At 40.3% G+C, this 24,268-nt stretch overlaps 2 protein-coding genes across 3 annotated transcripts in view; one reads left to right on the top strand and one right to left on the bottom strand.

Annotated features, from left to right (window-relative positions):
* NT5DC1 (5'-nucleotidase domain containing 1) overlaps nt 1-24,268 on the bottom strand; it is a 132,676-nt gene that overhangs the window by 90,570 nt on the left and 17,838 nt on the right. The window lies entirely within an intron of this gene.
* COL10A1 (collagen type X alpha 1 chain) lies at nt 12,743-22,118 on the top strand. The gene is made up of 2 exons (XM_066611819.1): nt 12,743-12,884; nt 20,251-22,118. Exons 1-2 carry the CDS (start codon nt 12,743-12,745, stop codon nt 22,116-22,118), a joined length of 2,010 nt encoding a protein of 669 aa, XP_066467916.1.

The raw sequence follows: 24,268 nt of genomic DNA, 5'->3' as shown, positions 1-24,268 counted from the left end.
AGTCCGAGAATGGATCCCGGCAGATACTGAGGCCCCCACCTGTATGTGGAGGGGCAACATCAGCAAGCTGCCCCTTCCATTCAGCTACTCTCCTTCCTATGCACCTGTGCAGAGACTGGATTAGAAAGGGAAGTGCAAGCACTCTGCAGTGCAATAGAAGAACTATTCACATAGTCCAGACTCTTTCACATTTTTTTTCCTTCCTTGGAAACAGATTTTCAGAATACAAGAGGATGAAAAAGAATTCCAAGGCACCTGATTTCTTGCAATACAAATATGAGCTTTTGTGAGACAAAAAGTTTAATGCCGCACATGCACGAACTGGCCAGAGAGGCGACGCCTGTACACATCTACATGCATATGTACAAGGCTTGTGCAGGCCACTCATATCGATGGCAAGATAGAAAGAGCAGAATCATGTTGGTAGGCTCCACCTTGAAATGTTGATCTTACTTCATGCTCAGACTACATGTATCACCTCAGGTTGCCAACCGTTTGGGCCTCTTTAGGAGTCTCTGAGAATCAGCAGTGATCTCCTGGGTTGGTTGGCAACCTTCAGTCTCGAAAGACTGTGGTATAAGCCTGCAGCACCTGGTATTCCCAGGCGGTCTCCCATCCAATACTAACCAGGCTACCAATAACAGCAACTGGAGAAGCGTTCAAGCCCCTGAAGTGCCCGCCTACCATTCCTGAGACTCAGTACTAAATCTTCCTCTTAAGTATTGACCATTACCTGCACAATAGCCTGCACACATCTTCCCCAGTAGATTATATTTAGAGACCTTTATTGGCATTAATCTTCCCCAGTATCTGAGACACTGAGCAGGCAGGTTACACAAGATAAGTGAGATGAGGCAGCAAAGGTAGAGGAGATAGCTGAAGCCTGGATTGCTGGGGGGGGGGCAGGGCGAGGGAGCTCAAAGGCACCAAGACTAGGAATGTTTTAATTTCCCAATAAGATAACTAAATTGAAAAATGCATGCACTGGTGCTGTCCCATGCAGTCCTAAATGAACTTTAAAATGAACGGAAGCTGCACTCTCTTCTCCCCAAGCCCCTGGGTTTCATCATTATGCCTCTAATTTTTTTTTTAACTGAGGCTATGGCACAGATTTTAAGACATAGTTGCCCCCTGACCTGAAAAAAATGCATAAAGCAGTCCCTACTTCCCAAGTCATTTTAAAAAGTAAACATATAAAATAGAGCTGTATAAGTAACATTTTACTGTGTAGAGAGGTTTAATGGCTCACTTTCTATTGGAAATTGTGTTTCATATACAAACATGGATAAAGACACAAGGAGAAATAATATCTATTTTACAAGGTGATACTAAAAAACAAAAAGGAACCCATCCTCACCCATCCATGAGCCAATCGACTAACCCAGAAATTATAACCATGTTAAAACTCCACGGACATCTATTTAAAAAATCAAAATCAGTGGAAGCCAGGCATGACATATTTAAACTGCAAAGTCAAATGGATACATAAGCACTGCTAGAGTATCACAAGGGTAAAAACTGCTTGTCATATACTCAGTTTTGCTTGCTGAGGATTTCACAACTTCATGTATCTGATGAAGTGACCTGTGGACCATTGAGAGTTCTTTCTCATTATAAGGACAATGTGTGCTTATTCTACTTTAGCAACTGACAAAGAAGTTATGACTCACCCTAAAGCATTGGTCGTCAAACTGTGCGTCACCTGAGGTTGCCATGGAGAACTCACATGGATGCCATGGAATGTCTCCAGCGGTTTCTTCTCCCTGGCGCCATCACCTTGGATCTTGCGTGATCCAAGATGGCAGTGCTCAGGAAGAGGCCACCGTGAAATAAGGTAACCATGATAAGTGTGGGAACTGCTGCCATAAAGAATAATAAATGTATTTCAGCATAAGCTGTATCAGCATAGTCCCAAGTCACCCGAGTTAAACTCTATGAGGATTATTTCGAGCCTGGACAGGGTACATCAACAAGCTCAAAATACCTGTGATAGCAGGTACTTGTTCTATTAGGTACTCCTAGTTTGGCTTGCTGCTACCACTACAGAGGAAGCTGATATCCCAGAAAAAACTTCAGTCTTTGTAATACTTGTGCTTTTTCCTCTGCCCATGTGAACTCACTCACACCTGCTTCTTTACTCACTGAAATCTGAATAAATACATCTCAATTAGGAAACCCTGTGCATATTTAGAGAGTTTGGTAAACTCAGGTCACCTGTGTAACAGTTTTGAAGGACTATAATATGAAAACTATTTTAGCTAAAGCCACAAGCATCACAATTGACTGCAGGTAAACAGACAGCAGGACAGCTATGCTATTGGGACTTGGCTAGTTAGTATAAAAATAGTCTGGTACTAAATAAAATGTTATGGTCAGATGTCACCCTAAATGACCACTCAAGTTATCATGCATCTAATGCCAAAATAAACAGGCCATTCTTTCACAGTAGAATAAATCCAGAGATTTACAGGAGAAACCTACCATCCTTTGTTGTCTCAATATGACAGATGCAAACCTAAAAAATGACCAATAAAAAGAGAGTTATAGTATAACCTTAAGCATGCTTACTCTGGTGTAATTTACTAAACATTTACTAGGGAATAAACAACAACTACAGAGCAATCCTAACTTCTGGTTTAGGCCAGCACAATTCACTTGTGCCAACCCAGGGGTATCACAAATGTACTGTAAGACACATTTGAGCCAACTTTAGAGTCAGGAAGGCCAGTACAAGAAGTTGCGCTGGCCTCCCTGCGCCAGATCCAGGCCTGGTGGGCTAGGTTTGCGTCAGTCATCAGGAGAGGGTGGGTGGCAGGTGTTCCCGGGGGTGGGCAGGAAGCAGGAGACGGACCAGGTGGTTATGCCAGATAGTGACCCCATTCCTGGGCAGTGCGGAGCAGTCTCTGGCTGCTCTGTTCTACTCAGATTTGCGACACCTCCTGAGGTGGCACCGATCCAAGTAGACTTATTGGGGCCACTGCAGCATGACACGGGGTAAGGGGAAAGTTTTCTCCTTGCCTTGGGTTGCGCTGATTCTGGCCCCAAACTGGCCCCAGTGGGCCTGCGCTGTATCCAGCGCAAGTTAGGATTGTGTCCTTAGTTAACTGTCACTGTCATAAGAAAAAAGAGACAACACAGCAACCAAAGTCATTTCCAAAAAGTCTCTGGCAACTACATCTTCATCTACACTGTGTACATCTTCACTGTGTTGCTCAGAATTGACACAACGACAAAAGACACCAATCAGCACATAACAACAACAACAACAACAACAACAGGTATTTATATACCGCCTTTCTTGGTCTTTATTCAAGACTTTATTCAAGGCGGTTTACATAGGCAGGCTTTATTTAAATCCCTTATTAAATAGGGATTTTTACGATTTCAAAGAAGGTTCTTTCTTTCAAGAACCACTACATTCAGGTGTTTCATTCCGATCTGGCTTCACATTCTGGCCTCCATCCTCCCACGCTCAGAGCAGATGGAATCGCTCGGCTTCAGCTTGTCAGCTGCTCCAAGGTCGCACGGTGCCGGTGGCCTCGAACTGGCGACCTTGTGGATGTTATCTTCAGGCAGACGGAGGCTCTACCCTCTAGACCAGACCTCCTGCCCATGGCAAATTCTCCATAACAACCAGTCATGAAAAGTATTAGTCTAGTCTACAACAGGTACACAAAGACTGCATTGTGGAAAGAATCTTCCACCTAATGCCCAACGGGATGCCAGGAAGAACCTATTGTACCAGGTCTGGCACAGTTGAATATACCAAGCGATTAAGAGGTTTGCTCACAGAACAACCAGAACACAGGTTTCGGAGGGGGAGAAGTTATGCCTATCATGAGTCCGCCACCAACAATGTGCAGAAAACTTCATATACAGCCATTTTACAAGGGAAAAGATGGGCTAACATGAAAAGGAACAATGTATCCTATACTGTGCCTGCGTGCCCAACGAAAGCAAGACAGGCAGTGAGACAACCTAGTTGTTATTTCAGTGGGAAAGGATAATGCAATCAGGGGAAAAACAGAAAATGGAGGTTCAAGTCTTATTCTTGGGAAACATTAAATATAAGTGACAGCCATAAGGGGCACCTATTTTTGGGTGCCTTGCCAGCAACAATTATTTTGCATATAAAAAGTCCTCAGCAGGAGGACTGGAATCCAAGCTCCACAGGTCAGGTAAGTCAGTTCTTCCACCTGTAAGGCGTGTTACTGGTGCAGAGAATAAGACATGTCAACGCTGCTAACAGTTCAAGGCCTTCAGTATACCGAGTTCATCAGCAACTCTTTCTCTGATGCATCTGTGGATCTATGAAAAGTGTGGGTTTTAGCGTCCGAAGCTCTTTATGGATTTGTCTGCAAGCTGAACAGTTTTTTAAGGAGGTAATCTTCCAGCTTCCTGACATCCATCATCTTTATACAGGTTGAACCTATTTATCAGCGGATTTTGGATCCGAGGATTTGGTTCAATGTGGACCCCCCCTGAGCCCGTTTTGGCCTAACCCAAAGCCTCTGGAGGTGGCAGGAGCTCTGTTTCGGTCACCTCTGGAGGCTCGTCTGCAGAGCTGCACATAGCCTCCAAGGGCCTAGGAATGGTCTCCGGAGGTTCTAGAAGGGCATGTCCAGTTTTCAGCCCGCAAACTGGAGTGAAGCTGGTATGAGTGATTTAGAAGCCATACAACCAGTATTCCTCAAAGAGAGTATTGCACCTCAAATTACTTTCATATATTTATTTAAAGTATTGTTCTGATATATTTTAAAGAAAATACTACATTTAATGTTATCTTTATTTACCAAGTAAATTTTATGTTATTTTACACAGTAAGAACCCTCCATTCTCAAGTCTTTAGTACTACTCTGAAATCCCTTATGGCAGTGGTTCTCATGCATTTAGCACCAGGACCCACTTTTTAGAATGAGAAAGTGTCAGGACCCATCGGAAGTGATGTCATGACCAGAAGTGACATCATCAAGCAGGAAAATTTTTGATCCTAGGCTACAATCCTACCCAGACTTACCCAGAAGTAAGTCCCATTTGCTATCGTTAAAAGAATATACATACCATATTTCCCCAAAAATAAGACACTGTCTTATATTTTTTTTGGCTCAAAAAACCACACTAGGTCTTATTTTCAGGGTAGATCTTATTTTTTTCAGAAGTCAGTCTCTTTATAGTTAATGGGACTTACTTCCTGGAAGGTGTGGAGAGGGTGTCCCCTAAGCACCCAGGAGAATCTGTGCCTGCCTGTCTACTCAGAAGTCAGTCCCTTTATAGTTAATGGGACTTACTCCCTGGAAAGTGTGGAGAACCTCAGAGCCCGGTAGGTAGGGTTGCCTCACTTGCTGCTTCTCACCTCAGCTCCTCCTCAGCGTCCTCTGCCCAAGATAGCACAGCAGGCGCTTCCTAGGTGGCACGCACAGGAGTGCAGCATTCCCGGTCATGTTGTCCACCTGCCCCTGCCCGAGGACCCCTTCCCTGGAGGGGGCCTCCATCCCTGCCCTGATTGCAACTAGGTCTTATTTTTGGGGAAACAGGGTAGTAGCTTGTTAAAAGTACAGATCTGTCACATTTCCCCAAATGCACATACTAGGGTAGAATCAAGTCTAATATATAAAAACTAAAATGTTGAAATGAATGGGGACCCACCTGAAATTGGCTCATGACCCACCTAGTGGGTCCCAAACCACAGTTTAAGAAACACTGCCTTATGGAATTGTTTGATAAAGAACACTGGATATTTAAGAAGTCTTAAAAAGAGTAGCATTAATTCCGAATTAATTTTGCCTTTTCATTTTGAAATGTTAGCTAATAATGCTCTCTCATGGGTACAAATTCCAAGAGGCTAAACTGTATTTTAAATTACATGGTATTAAAGACTCATTTTTTTTTTTTTTAAAAGATGCTTAAAGGTACTCAGTTCCTATATATACCCATAGGCATTTTATACTGTAGGTCAATACATTCGTCAAAAATAACCGCTACCAATTTTTGCTTTGAACATTTTTGGGTAATGGATATTTATAAAAGATTTCTAACAATTTTAACCATGAACCACTCTGCAAACCTGGAGCGTGGGAAAATATTTATAATTTACTTACACACACACACACACACACACACACACACAGAGAGAGAGAGAGAGAGAGAGAGAGAGAGAGAGAGAGAGAGAGAGAGAGAGAGAGAGTAAACTGGTATTTACTTAAATACTTTTCACTTAAAGTGGTAAATTATAATTAAGAATGCTTATATTTATATTTTATTTATTTATATTCACTTTTCAATAAAAGTAGTTCACGAAGTGGGTTACATAGTAAAATAAATCAATAAATGGCTCCTGGTTCCCAAAGAGGTCACAATCTAAAAGAAAATATAGAAGAGATATCAGCAACAACTACTGGAAATGTCATTATGCTGGGGTGAAGAGGAACAGTTGCTCTCCCCCTGCAAAGGTGTCTTTTTGCCCAGTTAGTATGGGTGTTAAAAATGGGGAAAAGACTTGCCTTAGGCAATAAGACTATGTACAACTGTCCTAAGCATTCCTCCAATACGAAAGATGCAACACAACTAATTTCATTACATAGTCTTCCTGCTCACTTCTCTTCTCCCAAGTCTTTTGGACTCTCCATCGTGCTATTAAAGTGCACTCTCATTATAAAGAATTGGTGGATAAATGCACTGTCAGTAGGAGCAAAGAAAATCCATGTTTGATCAGGGCAAAAGAAAAATATTTTGTACCAGCAAATTGTGACTTCCAATTTACTCATAGACCAGTGTAGGAATAGAGGATTTTCTCCAGGTTAAGGGGCAGTATGCCTATGAAAATAAGTTGTATGATAGCAGGATGGGAGAGGCGTATGCCTTCATCTCCTACCTGTGGGATACCTACAGGGAACTGTTGGGCCACTGTTGGAAACAGGATTCTGAACTAGCTTGGCCCAATTCACCAGGGCTCTTATTATGCCTAGATCAAAGCTTGTTTCTGTGGACTAGCATGCCTTCAATTCAATCTACGCCTTCTCCTGCTTCTGAACTACGGAGAGGGCTGTAAATCTAGAGTGTAACAGAATCTCAAAGATACAGTGCAGTTATGAGGTCTAGATTCATATATTTGGATAATTTAGGCAAGTGGTTTTCAAGTAGTGTCCCAGGCCCCTTGACGGCAGACTAAATTTCCAGAAAGACATGTTCCACACCTGTAGGATTTTGTTGTGTGTTCTAAGTGCATACTCACAGCATGTGTGCGGTGGCAGCGAAACCTAGTGGGTCCAGCCAATGCTGCCCATGAACTGTGTGTCTCAGAAAATGCCCCAGAATCCTGTGCAATATGGAAGAGGTTTTGTGTAGCAAATACACAAGGTGTCATCAGCAGATTAGATTCTCTGTGGGAGACTGCTGAAAGGCCCAACTATCAAATTGCTCACCGTATAAATGGAAAGGAATGATTTAATTTTAGTTTTGTAAAGAGTGGGTGGCAGATGTTTAAATCCAAATAGCTACATGTCAAACTATTTTGTAAACATTTTTTATTCCTGCTACAACATGAAAACAAAAGACAATCTCTTCCAGAAAGGGTTCCCTGAAGGTGCAAAGTCTAAAAAACTCAGCACAAGGCAAAACAGTAAAAGGGTACTCACCATCACTAACCAGTCCTAGATCCTGGATCTCCTCATCTTGGCAACTTCCTTCTCACCCAGCATTGTTAACTTTGTGGCTGCTCTAGTTCCAGCTTTCCTTCATGCCCAACTATGACATCCATTAGCCTCTGAGTGAGTCTTGTGCCTGGACAGCCACTGCTGTTTACTTCTCCACACCTCACACCTGGCCACAAACCCACTGGACTCCTAGGAGCCACAGCCTAACTAGGGATAAAGTTTGGGGTGCAACTGACCTTTCACTTTAATTAAAATACCTAACTCTTGTTCCAAGTGGTCCTCAAGTGGCTCTCAAATAAAAATACAAACCCCAAATTTAAAACATCTAACACCAGATCATTTCTACAAATCATAGCAACAACACAATCAACAAAAACCCAGTTACAAAAACAGCAGAAACTTAGCATTCACGTGATCGGTTTGCTCTGAAATGCCTGGTACAACCAGCAAGATTTGACCAACCTCCTGAAAACTTGAATGGACTGGCCTGTGATGCCACCTTTGGAAGTGGGTTCTACGAGATCAGTGACACAACAATACCTCTGGACCAGTTCAGTGGGTGAATTTTGTTGGAAATCTAGTGATCAAATCCTATTGACAGGATACACCACCACATCTTTAAATATGCCAATGCAGTGACAGCCCTGCTGGCACAGAAGTCTGCCTGCTGATGGATGTGCTACGAACACTAGTGCAGCATTCGAAAAAATACCATGCTATTGTAGCTTGGATGTCACTATGCAAGGATTGCATTGAAAGGGACTGACTTATTTGGAATCACAGGAAGTCATCCCTCAGGTAGATCACTTAAGGCTTCCAAGGCTCTTTCCACTTGCACTGTGCTATATAAATTATTAATTATTATTATTATTATTGTTAACAGTATTTATATACCGCTTTTCAACTAAAAGTTCACAAAGCTGTTTACAGAGAAAAATCAAATAACTAAATGGCTCCCTGTCCCAAAAGGGCTCACAATCTAAAAAGATGCACATGAATACCAGCAGACAGCCACTAGAACAGACAGTGCTGGGGTGAGGTGGGCCAGTTACTCTCCCCCTGCTAAAAAAAGGAGCACCCACTTGAAAAAGTGCCTCTTACCCATTTAGCAGGGGTTAAGGGGTTCAATAAATTGAAGTGCTTATTTTAGCTAACGGAAGCTACTTTTTTCTGGCATGAAATATATTGTGAATTGCACAGAAAGATGGCGATTTGACAAAGTGTTTTTTAATCTCTCCTTACTCCCAACAAGTGCTCCCTAAAGCCCTGTCTATTAGGGACAGCGGTAAGGTTAGCCACATTTATAAACTACTAGTGGATCTAAGAGTGGAATCTTGCTCCTCCTTTTACTAACACTAGCTCAAATAGGGTAAGAATTTATGCAAAAGTATAATTTTTGGTCAGCTATTCACATATGGATAAACAGGTGCACTTTTAAAGCACGCAGTTGCTACAAATAGCAGTCAGGGTATGCAAATAATCCCACGTTTCATTATGCAGACCTACAATAGCAATACATTTATGTCAGGAACCAAGGCTCACTCAAGGGTGGGACAAAGAGTCAACATGGTTTTGTGTACTTTCTTCCTGATCAAACATATGTGCGACCACACAGAGGCTATTCAATTTTTTGGCTGCAAGGAAACTGACAGGAGCTACTCACACTGAAAAGTAAAATGCAGCAATACCTTGAATTGCACAGGGAATATACTCCCTGAAAGTTGAGCACTGCATGGAACAGCACTATTGAAGACATTGTTGACCTAACAGGCAGGAAATGGTTGCCGAATGACCCAGAATGCATTACTCCCAGTGGCAAGAATGTCTCTCCATCACATCAGCAGGGCCTAGGATGGGGGAGGGTAAAAGGGGTAATTTGTACCAGGGTTCAGGGTCAAAAAGGGGGCCCAGGAGTCAAAGAAGGGGCTCCAGAAATTTCCTGGGATCTTACATTTCCCTATCTACTCAGACTTGTTGCCACCCGGGATGCTGGGGATACTACCACAAGCGTGCGGCTGCAGTTAATTTAGCTACTGGTAAGCCATATATACTGGGCCGAAGAATGCATACATGACACTCCTTAACACAGTGTCAAACTGGGAGGAAACTGGACGGCTACAGTAGCTCTTTGACTTGTGGATCTGCTTACATGGAGTGTAAAGGAGCTTCAAGCTTCCCATCAAGGAGTGTATAGGAGCTCAGTTTCAAGAATATAGCTGCTGAAGAAGCAAGGTTTGGTACACACAGGACACTTTCCATTCTCGTGTGAGCTTAACATGATCTTGCTAATTTTCTGCATGATTTTCTATATTTAAAAGATTTTAGAGACATTTAGGAGTGTGTTTTGTTTTCCATATTACTGTATCTAGCTGCCAATGCCACATGGGTGGGTAGACCTGGACTCCAAAGACTTTTCCAGCTGTTTCCACTCTCCCCCCCCACCCTGCCCCAATATGCTCACCCATCACCACCCTCCCCCACTCTGTTTTACCCCCCCCCCTTTGCAAAGGGGACCAAAAGAAATTTTGTACCTCCTAATAAAATTCCTCTCAGAGGCCCTGCACACCAGGAAAAAGCACTGTAACTAATCAATGCTAAAGAAAACAAGGTTATGGAAATTATCACTGCACAGAGATACAAGAACAGTGCGTTGACTCTTTTGAACTTGCAGGCATTAATATTTCAACCTCCTCAGCTTTGATGCCATGTAAGACAGCACTGGGAGGTTGGATATGAGTTGTAATTCAAGGAAACACCTTGTATCCTTGCTGAGCCATGACTACATATCCTGGACTGAGGCAGTGTCCATTACTGGCATTGCTGCCCAGTACCAAGTAATGGACAACCATTTTGAACATATGGAAACAAAATGAAGAGCTATAATTTCCTGAACTTAATGCCAACAATTTAAGATGACTGCCGTTCCCAAAAGTAATCTATAATGAAAATGCAAACACAAAAGTATATGTGGAATACTGGAAGAACTCTTACCTTTTTAAATAGTTTAATGAAGAACAAACAGTTAATGACATATTTAAAAATAACAACAACCATACGTTCAAAGCCTTAGCTCTACAAGGGCCTTACTCGGAACTATCTCCTCGGTAGTCCTATGGAGACAAATAGTATTATGGAGACAATCAAACTACCTGACAGAACTAAATTTATGGTGAAGGAGAAACCAGAATGTTCAGAATTAAAGATGACCAGAATGACCAATGCATTCCAAAAGCCTTGCTCAAAGACTGATCACAGGATTGTGTGTGTCCAGAAACAAGAAAATGCACACATAAATCATTGGGATTATACATACAAGCCTAGATCCTGGGCCCTATTTTCACCTTAATGTATACACGGTGCTCCTGGTGCATAGCTTGCCCCATTCAAGAGAGGAAATCAATAAATACAAAGAAAGATGCACATGGATCTCATTCATCAATTGCAATGAAACAATCCTTCCTTTTCCCTGAGTTCTGATGCATCTGTGGATGCATCTCACATCCTTGTTCTTCCACTGTTGACCTCTTTGACAGAGGAATTTTGAGATTGAAAATTTTAGAGTTGAAACCAATTTGGCACAATAATAGTGCAGATGGACTATTATTATAAGATATAATTATTATCTTATATTATTATAAGATGCAGACCTTATACTAACCTTATAGTATAGTTGTGGCCCACTGACAGAGTTTTAAATTCATGTCATTTTATGTGCTGCCTTTTGCATTTCTGTTGTGTCCCATGGCTGATATTCACATAAAACAGTTGCAATAGTATCAGTATGTGAACCCACACATATTTGCTAAGCTTTATCCTCCTTCCATGACAGATTTTTGTAAACAAAATATTTTTTTCCAACTAAAAAGTTGATAAAGAAGGTTCTCCATCTGCACTATTATTGTGCCAAATTGGTTGCAACTCTAAAATTTTCAATCTCAAAATTCCTCTGTCAAAGAGGTCAACAGTGGAAGAACAAGGATGTGATATTTGTAACTGGAAAAATTGAACACAAAAATGGATGTAGTGCTGCCACTTCCCTGATTTGTGTAGCAAACTTGCATACTCTGAAAACATACACTGTGAAGTCCTTACACACTGGTGAAGGTTTATCACCACTTACTTTGGTAGGGTCGGCTGCCAAAATAACCAAGTTAAAGAAAAGCTATTCCTAGCACAACTTCAGTTAAATTAAAACACAACTTTTCTATTGCTTGTTGTTTGCTTTTTTCTGATGCTAGCTTAACCTGCCTCAGTTCTAGTACAATGAAAGGGAATTCATAAACAGAGAAGGGCATCTAAAATAATAATAATAAAAAAATTCAACCTGACAACATGCCTGGCCACAAAAACTTTCCACCATAATTAGCATTTCCTGGTTTGAAGGCGGTGCTACAACATAGTGCAACTTCATGTCAGAAGACACAAACAGTATAAATAACTCAGGAGTGATGCTTGAAATAACAGCTTCTGCTCTGCACACCTGTGGCAGAAGGACATATGAGCCAAGACTGAAGCCTGCTCTACTACTGCACACTTGTAATTCTACATATGCCGGTATGCTGCAATTCCATCTGGTTTGACTTCCATTTAAATGGGACAGAGGTTTTCAGGGGCTCATTAAAGAGACTTGAGGGTATTCTGGTTACAGTTCCTGCAGAAGGATTTCTTGCTGTATTTGCATAGGCTTCTATTTCTGAAACAAGAAGACCCAAGCCTCCTTAGAGAAACTTTTCATGGGCTTGTAGATATATAATATTGCAGTACCTAGACCTTTAGCAATTTTTCCTTTATTTCTGAGACCATTCCCACATCCTGCATGCTAATTACAATTGATGCTGATCAAGCAATAAACTGTGACTAATCTGATACCTCTAATGATTTGTATTCTCAACAAGCAAAACAAAATGATGAACATTTAAAAATAAATCCTTCCCTGAACCCACTAAAACGCTAAAGCAGAGGGCTGGGGTGGGAAATACCTATGTTTTGATTGCAACTGTTCTGGTGTAGAAAAACCCACCAGCTCACCCTGCAGTAAAGCAAATTATACATAATTCTTTTTTTCTATATTTCAGGGTGGATTTATGAATATGAAGTCACAAATATCCTCTCTGGTGCTGCTGTTCTCTATGACCATTGTCCGTGGTGGCGAGGGATTTTACCCTGAACGATATCAGAAACAAGCCAGCGTGAAGGGGCCACCTTTCCTCCCTTTTAGTGTCAAAAGCCATGGTAAGTTATGCTTCTTTTTAAAAAAAATATGGAAAACTTAATAGTTTCGTTGCATATGTAGATTATGGTTCAAAACAATGCAGGATGCATAATGTCTTGTAACTGTTCTTTGGAAGTAGAAAAAGATGACTTTTTTTTAAACAGGTAAACTACAGATTTTCCTAAGGCATATACTAAAATTATCACTGTAGAATATCAAGGGAATATCAAACTTACCTGCTTTTTACCCATACGTATGAACTTTGCCATACTTCAAAGTAGTAGAGTCTTCATGGGACTGTATATAGCAAATTCTTCCTAGGACCATGTCCCAAGGTTGGTAGAAGATGCATGCATAAATGCTATTTGTGTAACAAGCCCTCAGGCTACAGAAAAGTAGAACAGGAAGAAGAGTTCAAACCACACTTCTCCCAGACATGCTAGCTTTCTATGAAGAAGTCTTTCTTTTTTTAAAAAATGACGAAACGTTCAAACACAAACCTCCTACCTGCACGCTGAGGTGGTACCTTCCAAGAAGGTGGCACCATGTGGTTTTTCTGAATAGAGAGATTGCTATAAATTCACACACGAACACTGATGCAATGAATGATCTTAAGAAAACCATAGGTTACAACTTCCCTTAGATACGGGCATTTCAGCTGATTTTGAGCAGGACTAATCTATAGTATACACGTGCAGCCAAACTTTATGCATATAATTAAAAACATGTATATGCCACCTTTCAAAGGCTCAGTAGATAAGAAATTGATTTTTAAAAGTTTAAAAATCACAGGACAATAAAAAATAAATGGTAAAGACCTGCCAGTGGAAATGTCCTTACTAAATATATGGCACATATTGCCACAATACTAACAAATACGGGTTGTCATTACAAAAACTCAGCTATATTTCCAGAAATTTATAATAGTGAGCACTGTTTCATCATCAAAAACCTCATGAGAAACAGAAGAGTAACAAGCACAAAAAGAAGACCAGACTATACAGAGACATCTTTATTATTATCAACAGACAGCATAGAATACACTTTTGCTCAAGATAGGTTAAATTTACAATGCAATCAGAGGCATGTTTGCTCAAAAGTAAACCCCTCTGTGCTTAGTAGCTTTCTCCAAAGTAACTGTGCAGCCTAAAACAACTCCAGATAGGTCTGATGGGGCAGAAATACTAATTTAAAAAAAATGAAAAAGATAATTTTCATTTAATTACAATTTCCTTCTGGATAATTTTCACATTAACCATCTAGAAGCAAAGGAGAAATGAAGAAATATGTATTTCTTTATTCTACTTTTTCATACAGTGTGTATAATGTGCATATAATGCATGTATACATTATATAGAATATCAAGTCACTTGATTAGGGAAAAAAGGCAGATACAGTCCAATCCTGAGCTAGTGTCTCAGTTAAGGTCCTACTGATCAACTGATTTAGATTTCTATTCCATCCTATCCACTCTATCATGATGCTGCATGGTACCAACACTGTTGTTATCATGAACTTGAAAATGAACTCAAAAACCTTGCTTGAATTTATGGACAAAGCACCTTTGGATAATTTTTGTTCTAACTGGTAGAAGATATTTGACCTAGAAATTGATTTAAATGCATTAAATGTAGAACTGTTCTTAATGATATTTGCTTATGCTGAAATACATACACTAAAACATATTTTGATTTAAACAAGTGAACATCTACTCTACAAGCTTTAGACTGATTAATGATATTTTCCCTTTCTTTAAGGAACCCTCCAAATTGTAGTTTGTGAGGGACTAGGACAAGAGATCTTTAAAGGAGAATGTTCTTTATTAACACTGCAATCCTAGCCATACCTATCAGGGTTTAAGCATCATTGACTATAAATGGGACTTATGTCTGAGTAGATATGCATTGGATTGACCCCTAAATTACAATGTCTTTTGTAATTCTTTATCTTAATCCCTTACAAACTCGAGTAAAACCAAAATATATGTTATTACATACATATCCTTTAATAGAGGAAAGTTTTACTTACTTGACATAAGAATGAATACATTGGAATGACTGTGAAATGTATTGTCTAGAATACAATACAGATTAAGAATGCTGTCATAGAGGCTAGAAGTACAGGCAAAGGGATTAATATATTTGTAAATTTTACAGAATTGAGATTTTTTAAAAATCTCAAGCTATAATTACTTAGGGAAGTTTTATACATTACTATTTCTGTTACTATCATATTTTTAAGGGGAACTTTAAAATTTCAAATGTTTGAACTGTTGCAGCCCATTCATGAAGCTAGGTGATGTGGCAAGTGGTGGACTGCAGGAGGGCAAATTTAGGGTGTCTTTCACCCTGAATCTTCCACCTCCCTACAGCCTACTGCACATGCAATCCACTCTGACCCACTTTCCCTTGAAAATGTACTCATTTTCCCTTGCCAGAAGCAAGTGGAAAGTGGATAATCCCCCTCCTTACCTTGCATCTTGAGCTGTTTCTTCAAACATGGAAGTGCAGGGCTTCTGGTTTGATGCATGGGGCTGTGTGAGTGAAGGAGCATGGTAAGGGGCTAGGCATGTATGCGTGTATGTAGAGGTGGCAGCAGCAGACCCATCAGGACGCCTTGTGTGTGAATTTTAATGTTGATGGGGAGGTGATCAACCTTCCCGCCCACCTGATTAAACATACTTGAGCTGATGGGTTATGTAATTCAATTGAGTGCCTTAATATCTTGTATACTTTATATCAACATTTAATGACGTATATGAGAAATAGTCACAAATGTCAAATGGCAACAATACTGTGGACTCTTTACTAGGATGAACCATTCAGAGACACCATTTTATGGTGAACCCAATAACACATTGGTTTTTTCGTAATTCTTTTCAAGACTTCAACTTTTGCCACAGAACTAGAGTACTTCCCTTTCTAAAATGTGATTTTAAAAGGTGCCTACTGCGCTCTTTAGGGGCTACTGTAGGAGCTGAGAGCTACTTAAAAGGTTTGCATTTACCTTCACATCAGATCCATCCCTCAGCACATACACAGCCACAATATTAATCACAGTTATGCGCTAAGATGAGACCAAACACTTGCAGTTGCATTGCTATTGGCTTATGTATCACCCTTGAGGCTCTGCTGATGGCAACCATAAGCCCTTCGTACAGTGAATAACCTAAAATATAATGAGCTTTGTTTTGCCAAGGAGAGTCCATCGTGAAGTGATTTGACCCAGTTGTGAGTCCATCATAAAGCAGAGACCTACTTCACTTTAAAGAATTCATAAAGTTGCCATTTCTGACAAGTTGAAAGTATTTCTAGGGATTTCCCTCCCCCCCCCCCCCAGAATGCTGTACTATATTGGAATTCCTGGAGGCCCTATTGACATCTGCAGGATTGCTTTCAGTAGGACTGCTATCTCTACCTGCAATAGCAGGGGAGAGCATTGACATTCATCCATTGTTTGTGGGGAAATATTCACTGCATTTATTTTCTGGCCATTATTATTATTATTCATTTCATGTCATGACTATTACTAGCCTCATCTACCTCACAGGGTTGTTGTAAGGACAAAAGTAGGGGAGGAACCATACACACCACCCTGAGCTCCTTAGAGGAAGGGTCCAAAAATGTGAAAAATATTGATTGATTGATTGATTGATAAAATTAAATTTTGTTGTATGGAGGTGTGTCAAAAATTTATGGGCCTCAAGGATCAAATGACCTAGCTATGCCACTGCAACAGATGCTTTAGTTCCACAGTCTAACTGAACAGTTTCTTGCTTTCTGCTATTTCTGGCTGAGTTTTCACAATTTCTCTCATATCCAAATGTTCAAATCTGCCTGCCCCTCTTTTCCTATGGTGTTCAACAATCAGCTTCAGGGATGTGCAGTGCGGGGGTGGCAGGTGAGGCAGAACTGTCCCATCCTTGTTTGTGGAAAAGCCTCACAGCTGCCCTGCCTGCTTACTCCCGAGAAAGCTCTCCTAACACCTGCCTTAGGAGACAATGGAGGTCTTTAACACATTGTACTATCAGGAAGTTCTTTTTAATGTTTAATCCTTTGTTATAATTTAAACCCATTTGTCCTGTCCTGCTCTCCAAAGCAACCAAAATCAAATCCAGTCAATCTTTCACATGGCAGCCCCCTCAGATATTTAGATAGTTATCAGGTCCCCTCTTATCCATTTCTTCTTAAACTAAAAATGCCCAACTCTTTCAATTTGTCCTCACAGGACAGGACATGTCTTCAAACCTTTCAACATCCTCCTCTGGACTGCTTCAGTTTGTCAATATCTCCCTTTACCTGTGGCCCCAGAACTGGACACAATATTCTAGGATGGATCTGATAGAAGTAGAATGCAGTGGCACCATTATTTCTCTCAGTCTCAATTCTACTGAGACCTTCTTATACATTTTTGTATGAAATAAGTTCCCTTAAGAACCATCTAGGAACGTAGACTTCTTTGTTGTAGCAAGCAAAACTCACATTGACTTTAGAGATATTACAAACAAATCAGTAACATCTAATTTTTTGAATTTCAGGAAGAAAAAGGAAAGGGCAATCTGTAGATTCAGTTTTTTGCTAAAAAGAGGCTTATTTTTTCAGTGCTTCATACACAGCTAAATGGTTCCATCTACTGGTTAAGAAAATTCAGCGCAACTATCTAGTGCTTAATTCTTATCTTACATCACAAAGGTCAGCAAGGCTGTTTTTAATTCACAGGAGCAAAGAAACTTTGTTTTTTAAATAGATTTGCTATAGTGTGTTTTTTGCCATCCATGTGAGTGCTTGGAATGGAACCCACGTGAATAATGAGGCTCAACCTGTATATCTTTGTAGGAGTTGTTTTATTAAAGTCAACTGAATAGATGTCAACCGAATAAAATTGTATTTTGTTTTCTTCCCTCCCACAACCCCAACAATGTAATAAATACAATATTTGGTATATTAAGTACACCCAATTTAAATGCAAGGTTCGTGTACGGCTGAGAAAAGAAAATATTAGGAGATATGTGTTTATATAATACAGAAGTTAGAACCCAATCCTATGCATGCCTACTCAGAAGTAAGTCCCATTTTAGTCCCAGGTAAGTGTGGATAGGATTGCAGCCATAATCTATAATGAGAAGTAAGGTAGTGTAGCTTAATAATGTATTTTAAAACAGTTCCTGAACATATATATAATTCTTTCTGCATATAATTTTTTCATTAAAGTTTTAATGCTCAATATAGATTTCAAATTTGAAGTTTTCAATACCAAGCCTCCCACTGTTGAAATGCAGACTATTAACTTCTTGAGAAAGGAACATGATTTTTTCTTGACAGGAGGAAGGGGTATTTATTTATTTAATTTATATCCTGCCTTTCTGTCCCAGTAAAGGGCACGCAAGGCAACTTACAAAAGAAATCATATAAAAACATAAAATATATAAATATGTATAGAAATAAAACATTTAAAAACAATAAAACACAATAAAACCTGGAACCCAAAATTAAAATATATAAAATAATAAAAAAAATAAAAAGCCATGCCCCCTTGTGTCAGCATTAAAAGGCTTCTTTAAATAAAAAAGTCTTAAGCCCCCACTGAAAGAACTCTAAAGAGGGAGCTGTTCTCAGTTCCAGGGGGAGGGAGTTCCACAGATGGGGAGCCACCACCAAGACCACTCTCTTTTCTTGTCGCCATCCCCCTCACCTCCACTGGTGGCGGCACAGTCAGAATGGCCCCCTCTGATGACCTGAGAGGACGGGTCAGATTGCATGGAAGGAGGCGGTCCCTCAAATACCCTGGACCTGAGCCATATAGGGTTCGACATGATATTTATGATATATCATTATATAAATAATAATGATAATATATATATGCACACATTCAAAAGCAATGGGGGGAAAATGATTACTCCATTCTGAACTGTCTGTGTTACATTCAAACAAACTTCTGCCTTGATATAAGAATGCTGTCATACAATCCTGATTATAATCCTGTGCACACTTTCTTGTGAGTAAGACCCATTGAATACAATGGGATTGACTCCCAAGTAAACATGCACAGAATTGCACTGTCAAGGAAGCTGCTATGATCTTGCAATGTTCCAAATCTTGTACAGAAAATAGAGAGAATCTATATTCTAAATGTTATGTAGAGAATTTATTATGTACATTAGATGTAATAAAAGTAGGACTGAACTGAAATTAAGTCCTTTTCTGAAATATTTTTGGCCTTATTGAAAAATAACCCCCATTTGATGACTTTTCTGTAGAAAATAACCAAAGGGCAGTGACTTTCTGATACTGCCCAAAAGATTTAGCACTATGAAAGTGCTCAAAAGTGCGATGTGAAACCAGAAGTGGTTTGCACATGCTGTTTCTCAACATTCCAAGCCTCGAGGAGCCCTGCAGAGGGCTGTGCAGGGATTCCTGCACCTCCTGCTGCTTGCCCATGCCCAGAGTAAGTAAAAGCACCCCCTCTTAGCAACATGATCCTGGTGATCGTGTCCCTGCCTCACTCCTTCCCCTGCCCCTTAAAGGGACAGGAGAAGCTTTACACAAACTGGTGGGGCACGACCCACCAGTTTGAGAACCACTAACATAATGGTATTGCAGGAACTCCCATTCCAATGGGTTAAAGTATGTATTATCCCAGGGTTGGCGAATCTGCAGTTCACAAACCACACTCAGCTCTTTGACATATAACGTTTGGCTGTCAGAAATATGTTGGCTGAGCTCCTTTCTGCATTACAAATAACATAAAAGGCAAATAAGAAATTTTCAAGTTTCATAATTATTCACCAGGTATAAACTGTGAGTCCGCTGGATTAAAATATACGTTTAATGTTCATCAAGAGTAAATATATTTAAGAATATAAATGCTTCTTAAATATTGCAGATCTCAAACACCTCTCCTGTGGCTCTCAAACATCTGAAATGTATTGTATGTGGGTTTTACATTAAGCAAGTTTGGGTACCCCTGTACTATCCCTTGGAGAGTAGGTGGTAAATATGTTTCTCCCTGAAAGCAATAATTTTGAACCAGAAATGGGTGAGTATTTAGTGCAGTTCTAAAAAAGGAGGAGGAAGGAAGATATCAGGAAAAGTAAGGTGCAGGAGTAAATAAATCCAGTTCCTAAATCAGTCTTTTATTAATTGGATCCTGCCCCAACATCATTGGTGCCTTTGAAAATTATCCCTTACATAGGTCATCTGACCAAACTCACAAAAATATCACATCATGAAAAATGGCTGTCATGATTCTAACTAAATTATGTATTATGTAATTTTACTGATTTATTTAGACTTCATTGCAATTTTTTAAAATGTTGACTATTTTAACTTGCCATTTTTGAACCAGTCAACTTCTAGAATGATACTAATTCTTTTATATTTGTTTTAGTTTTACAGGCAAGGGGAGAACAAGGGCCTGCTGGCCCATCAGGACCTCCTGGCCCAAGAGGACTCCCTGGTCCTGCAGGGGCTCCAGGAAAACCAGGATATGGAAGCCAAGGAGCTCCAGGGCAACAAGGCCCCCCAGGACCACCAGGACTGTCAGCAGTTGGAAAGCCAGGTCTTCCCGGTTTGCCAGGAAAACCAGGGGACAGAGGTCTAACTGGTGAAAAAGGAGATATGGGACCTGCTGGTCTCCCAGGGCCAAGAGGGCCACCAGGAGCCCCTGGAATTCCTGGTCCAGCTGGAATTTCTGTTGCCGGGAAACAAGGACTCCCAGGGCCACAAGGGCCAAGGGGCATCCCTGGAGAAAAAGGCGAGCCAGGCATTCCTGGTATAAATGGTCAGAAGGGAGCAAGTGGATATGGAGTTCCAGGTCGCCCAGGTGAAAGAGGTCTGCCAGGGCCACAGGGTCCACCAGGAGCACCAGGGCCTGCTGGGATAGGGCGGCCTGGGGAAAAGGGATTTCCAGGTCAGCCAGGTATTAAGGGTGACCCAGGTTTGCCAGGCACACCGGGACCAGTTGGTGCCCCAGGTCCCCAAGGTGCTCTTGGGGAACCTGGAGAGTCAGGAATAGGAAAACCTGGACCCAGTGGACCACCTGGATTACCAGGAATTCCTGGAGCAAAAGGACTTCCAGGCCCCTCAGGCTTGACTGGACCTCCTGGTCTCCCAGGCTTTGGAAAACCTGGGTTGCCAGGAATGAAGGGAAACAGAGGACCAGAAGGTTTCCCTGGTACTCCAGGAGCAAAAGGTGATCAAGGCCCAGCTGGCACTCCAGGGGAACCAGGACCAGGAGGACCCCCTGGGAACATGGGTCCTCAGGGGCTCAAAGGCTCAGCTGGTGAAAATGGATCACCTGGGCTGAAAGGTGAAAGGGGTCCTGCAGGACCAGCAGGATTCCCAGGAAGTAAAGGAGACAGAGGACTACCAGGATTAGAGGGGAAATCAGGATACCCTGGGGAACCAGGACTTCCTGGATCGAAAGGAAATCCAGGTTTGCCAGGTCCGAAAGGGGAAACCGGCCAAGTTGGATCTCCTGGCCTGCCTGGTTCAATGGGTCCAATAGGACCTAAAGGAGCAGCAGGAGTTAATGGTGAGCCAGGCCCACGAGGTCCACCTGGAATAACTGGGACAAGAGGTCCAGTTGGCCCTCCTGGTATTCCAGGATTCCCTGGCAGTAAAGGTGATACAGGTACACCAGGATTACCGGGTCCAGCTGGCATTGCTTCAAAGGGTTTGGATGGACCTATGGGGCCCCCTGGACCACCAGGTCTAAAAGGTCACACTGGAGAGCCTGGATTGCCAGGCCCTCCAGGTCCACCTGGTCCTCCTGGACAAGCAATACTCCCAGAAGGTCAGGCCCTGGCAGGAGTGCCTGTTATAAAAGCAGGTGCAGCAAATCAAGGTCTCACTGGAATGCCAGTATCGGCTTTCACTGTCATTCTCTCCAAAGCTTATCCTGCATCAGCAGCTCCAATCAGGTTTGATAAAATTTTGTATAATAGACAACAGCACTATGACCCCAGATCAGGTATCTTCACATGCAGGATACCAGGACTTTATTATTTTGCTTACCACGTGCATGTAAAAGGCACACATGTTTGGGTTGGTCTGTACAAAAATGGTTCACCCATCATGTATACGTTTGATGAGTACAAGAAAGGATACCTTGATCAGGCTTCTGGTAGTGCTGTTGTTGACCTCATGGAAAATGATCAAGTCTGGTTACAACTGCCAAACAACGAATCAAATGGCTTGTACTCTTCAGAGTATGTTCATTCCTCCTTCTCAGGTTTCTTATTTGCTCAAGGTTAACAACAGCCTACTGAAAAATACAGTAACTTAGGATGTGTATTTGTGTTTCTAGATGTCAAGCAGAGACTAGCTAAAGAAAATCTGAACACAAGAATTAAATTTCTATTGTAAATGGTGCATGATGCATATCTTAGGTGCTGTTTTTAAGAGACATTTAAAGGGTAATATAATTCTTCACAACCTATAATTGTATTTTATGCTAAACACAGAAATGTATTTAATTAAGAACATGTACATGCTCAAATACTAAGATTATTTATTATTCTCAAGATTAGGTTTTAGGAAAAGGATAACATTATCTTGTCTTATGTAAACCTCCAAATTCACAGACATGTGTTATGTGCATGCCTTTTCTTAGGCAGGAAGTGTTTCTAAACTCCACGGGACTAACGTTGCTAACCTTAAACTACTTACTCTTGAATAGTCCAATTCATAACTCTGGTAAGTATGTCAGGATAGGAGGTTTTAGGATTGCAGCATAATATGAGTAATTTGTTTTTCTTTCCATGTAAGATACAAACATTATTTTCATAGCCAAAACAGGTTAAAATTCATTGCAAGACAGCAGATCGACCCTACGATTACAAAGTTGTTTCTTTTAAAATCACCTTGTTCTGTAACAAGGTGTTAGGGCAGGTGTGCAAGGGCAAGTTGTCATGCAATGCTTCTTGTGTGATAACTTTAATTATCGCTTACTGATCTGAATATGAAATGATTATAATTAATCATGAACGATGATCTTTTATCACATCAGGTAATTATTTAAAATGCATTAACATTTATATAATAAAATTAAATATATGGTGCTACAAACTGGAATTTTCTGAATAAAGTTAGATTAGCATGGTTCAGTTTTGTTAACAGAGAAGTGAATCTTCTCCACTGCAGAAAAATATCAATTCAAGTATTTTGAAAAAGGCTGTTTTTCCTTAAAAACTTTAGAATCATCTGTTAACCAATTATTTCTTGAATAGTAATGAATATTTCATCATAATCTGCATCTTTATTAAGAACCTGGTTCAGAAAAGACAAGAATGAGGAACCTAGTGTTAATCTTACATACCAGATTGACATTACAATCTTAAGCATTTGCACTGAAATTACTCTTCTGTAACACCAATATATTTATTCTGTAGTACTGTTCTAGCAAGTTAGTATGCTTACTCTATCTCAAGAACTGACCTGACAACACAACATGCTATAAGCGCAGTTCATCTGTCATCTGACAGAGCAGCACGTGAGCCACAATCCAGCTCTAATCATGTACCACTGCAAGAATTAGTAGACCTAGTAAAGATGGATATTCATAGAACCATCCAGACATTTGCAATACATATGAGTCTGCATAGGCAAATATCCAGCTATACCTCTTTCTTGCTGCCTTGTATGAATCACATTCACTGCATCTATAAATATATTTAATTCTCAATTGATACAATACACATTCACTAGTATGAGTAAAGTACAAGTATGAAAATACTAGAATGAGTGGTCACTTAACTGAATAATCTCACTAAATGTTTTGTACTTTTACCCTCTACATAGAGTTATCTTTTTATGACATTCAGAGAATGATATGCATCTGTTAAGTAAACTAGAAATATTTTGCAATATTTAAGTTCATTAATATTACAATATGGTGCTTTTACAATTATCACATCAGTATGAGAGCAGTTGTATGTTTAAAAGTAGGTAATATTTCTATTCCATACTATGTTCTTCATAATGTGACTTTTGTTTGTGAAATCAAAATAAATTGATTGAAACCAGGACTTTATACTTTGTTCTAAAAATTTCTAGCTTGTTTCTTGCAGTAAAATAAAAACTTTTTATTCATTTTCAAAGAATATATTTTTCTGTTATTTAAAGGAGTTGTTTTGCAAAGTTTTGCTATTTCCCCAAGTGACGTGACTGACAAAAACTTGATATATCATTTAAAAAAAGTTTTATTGCAGAATTAATTCTGTTACAATAATTAACAGCCCAATCCTATCCTTCTCTAGCTCCCAGGGTTACATTGGTGCCAAAATGGTGATAGCTGTGTCCTATGGGAACAGGGAAGCAGCACCAGGTGTCCTTAGGCAAAGGGAACAAACATTCCCTTACCCCGTGTAACACCCAGACAGCCCCAAAGGGTCTCCTCAAATCTG

This window comes from Tiliqua scincoides, chromosome 1 (assembly GCF_035046505.1).
Source record: "Tiliqua scincoides isolate rTilSci1 chromosome 1, rTilSci1.hap2, whole genome shotgun sequence".
Taxonomy (NCBI): Eukaryota; Metazoa; Chordata; class Lepidosauria; order Squamata; family Scincidae; genus Tiliqua; species Tiliqua scincoides.
This window is presented reverse-complemented; position numbering and strand designations above follow the sequence as displayed.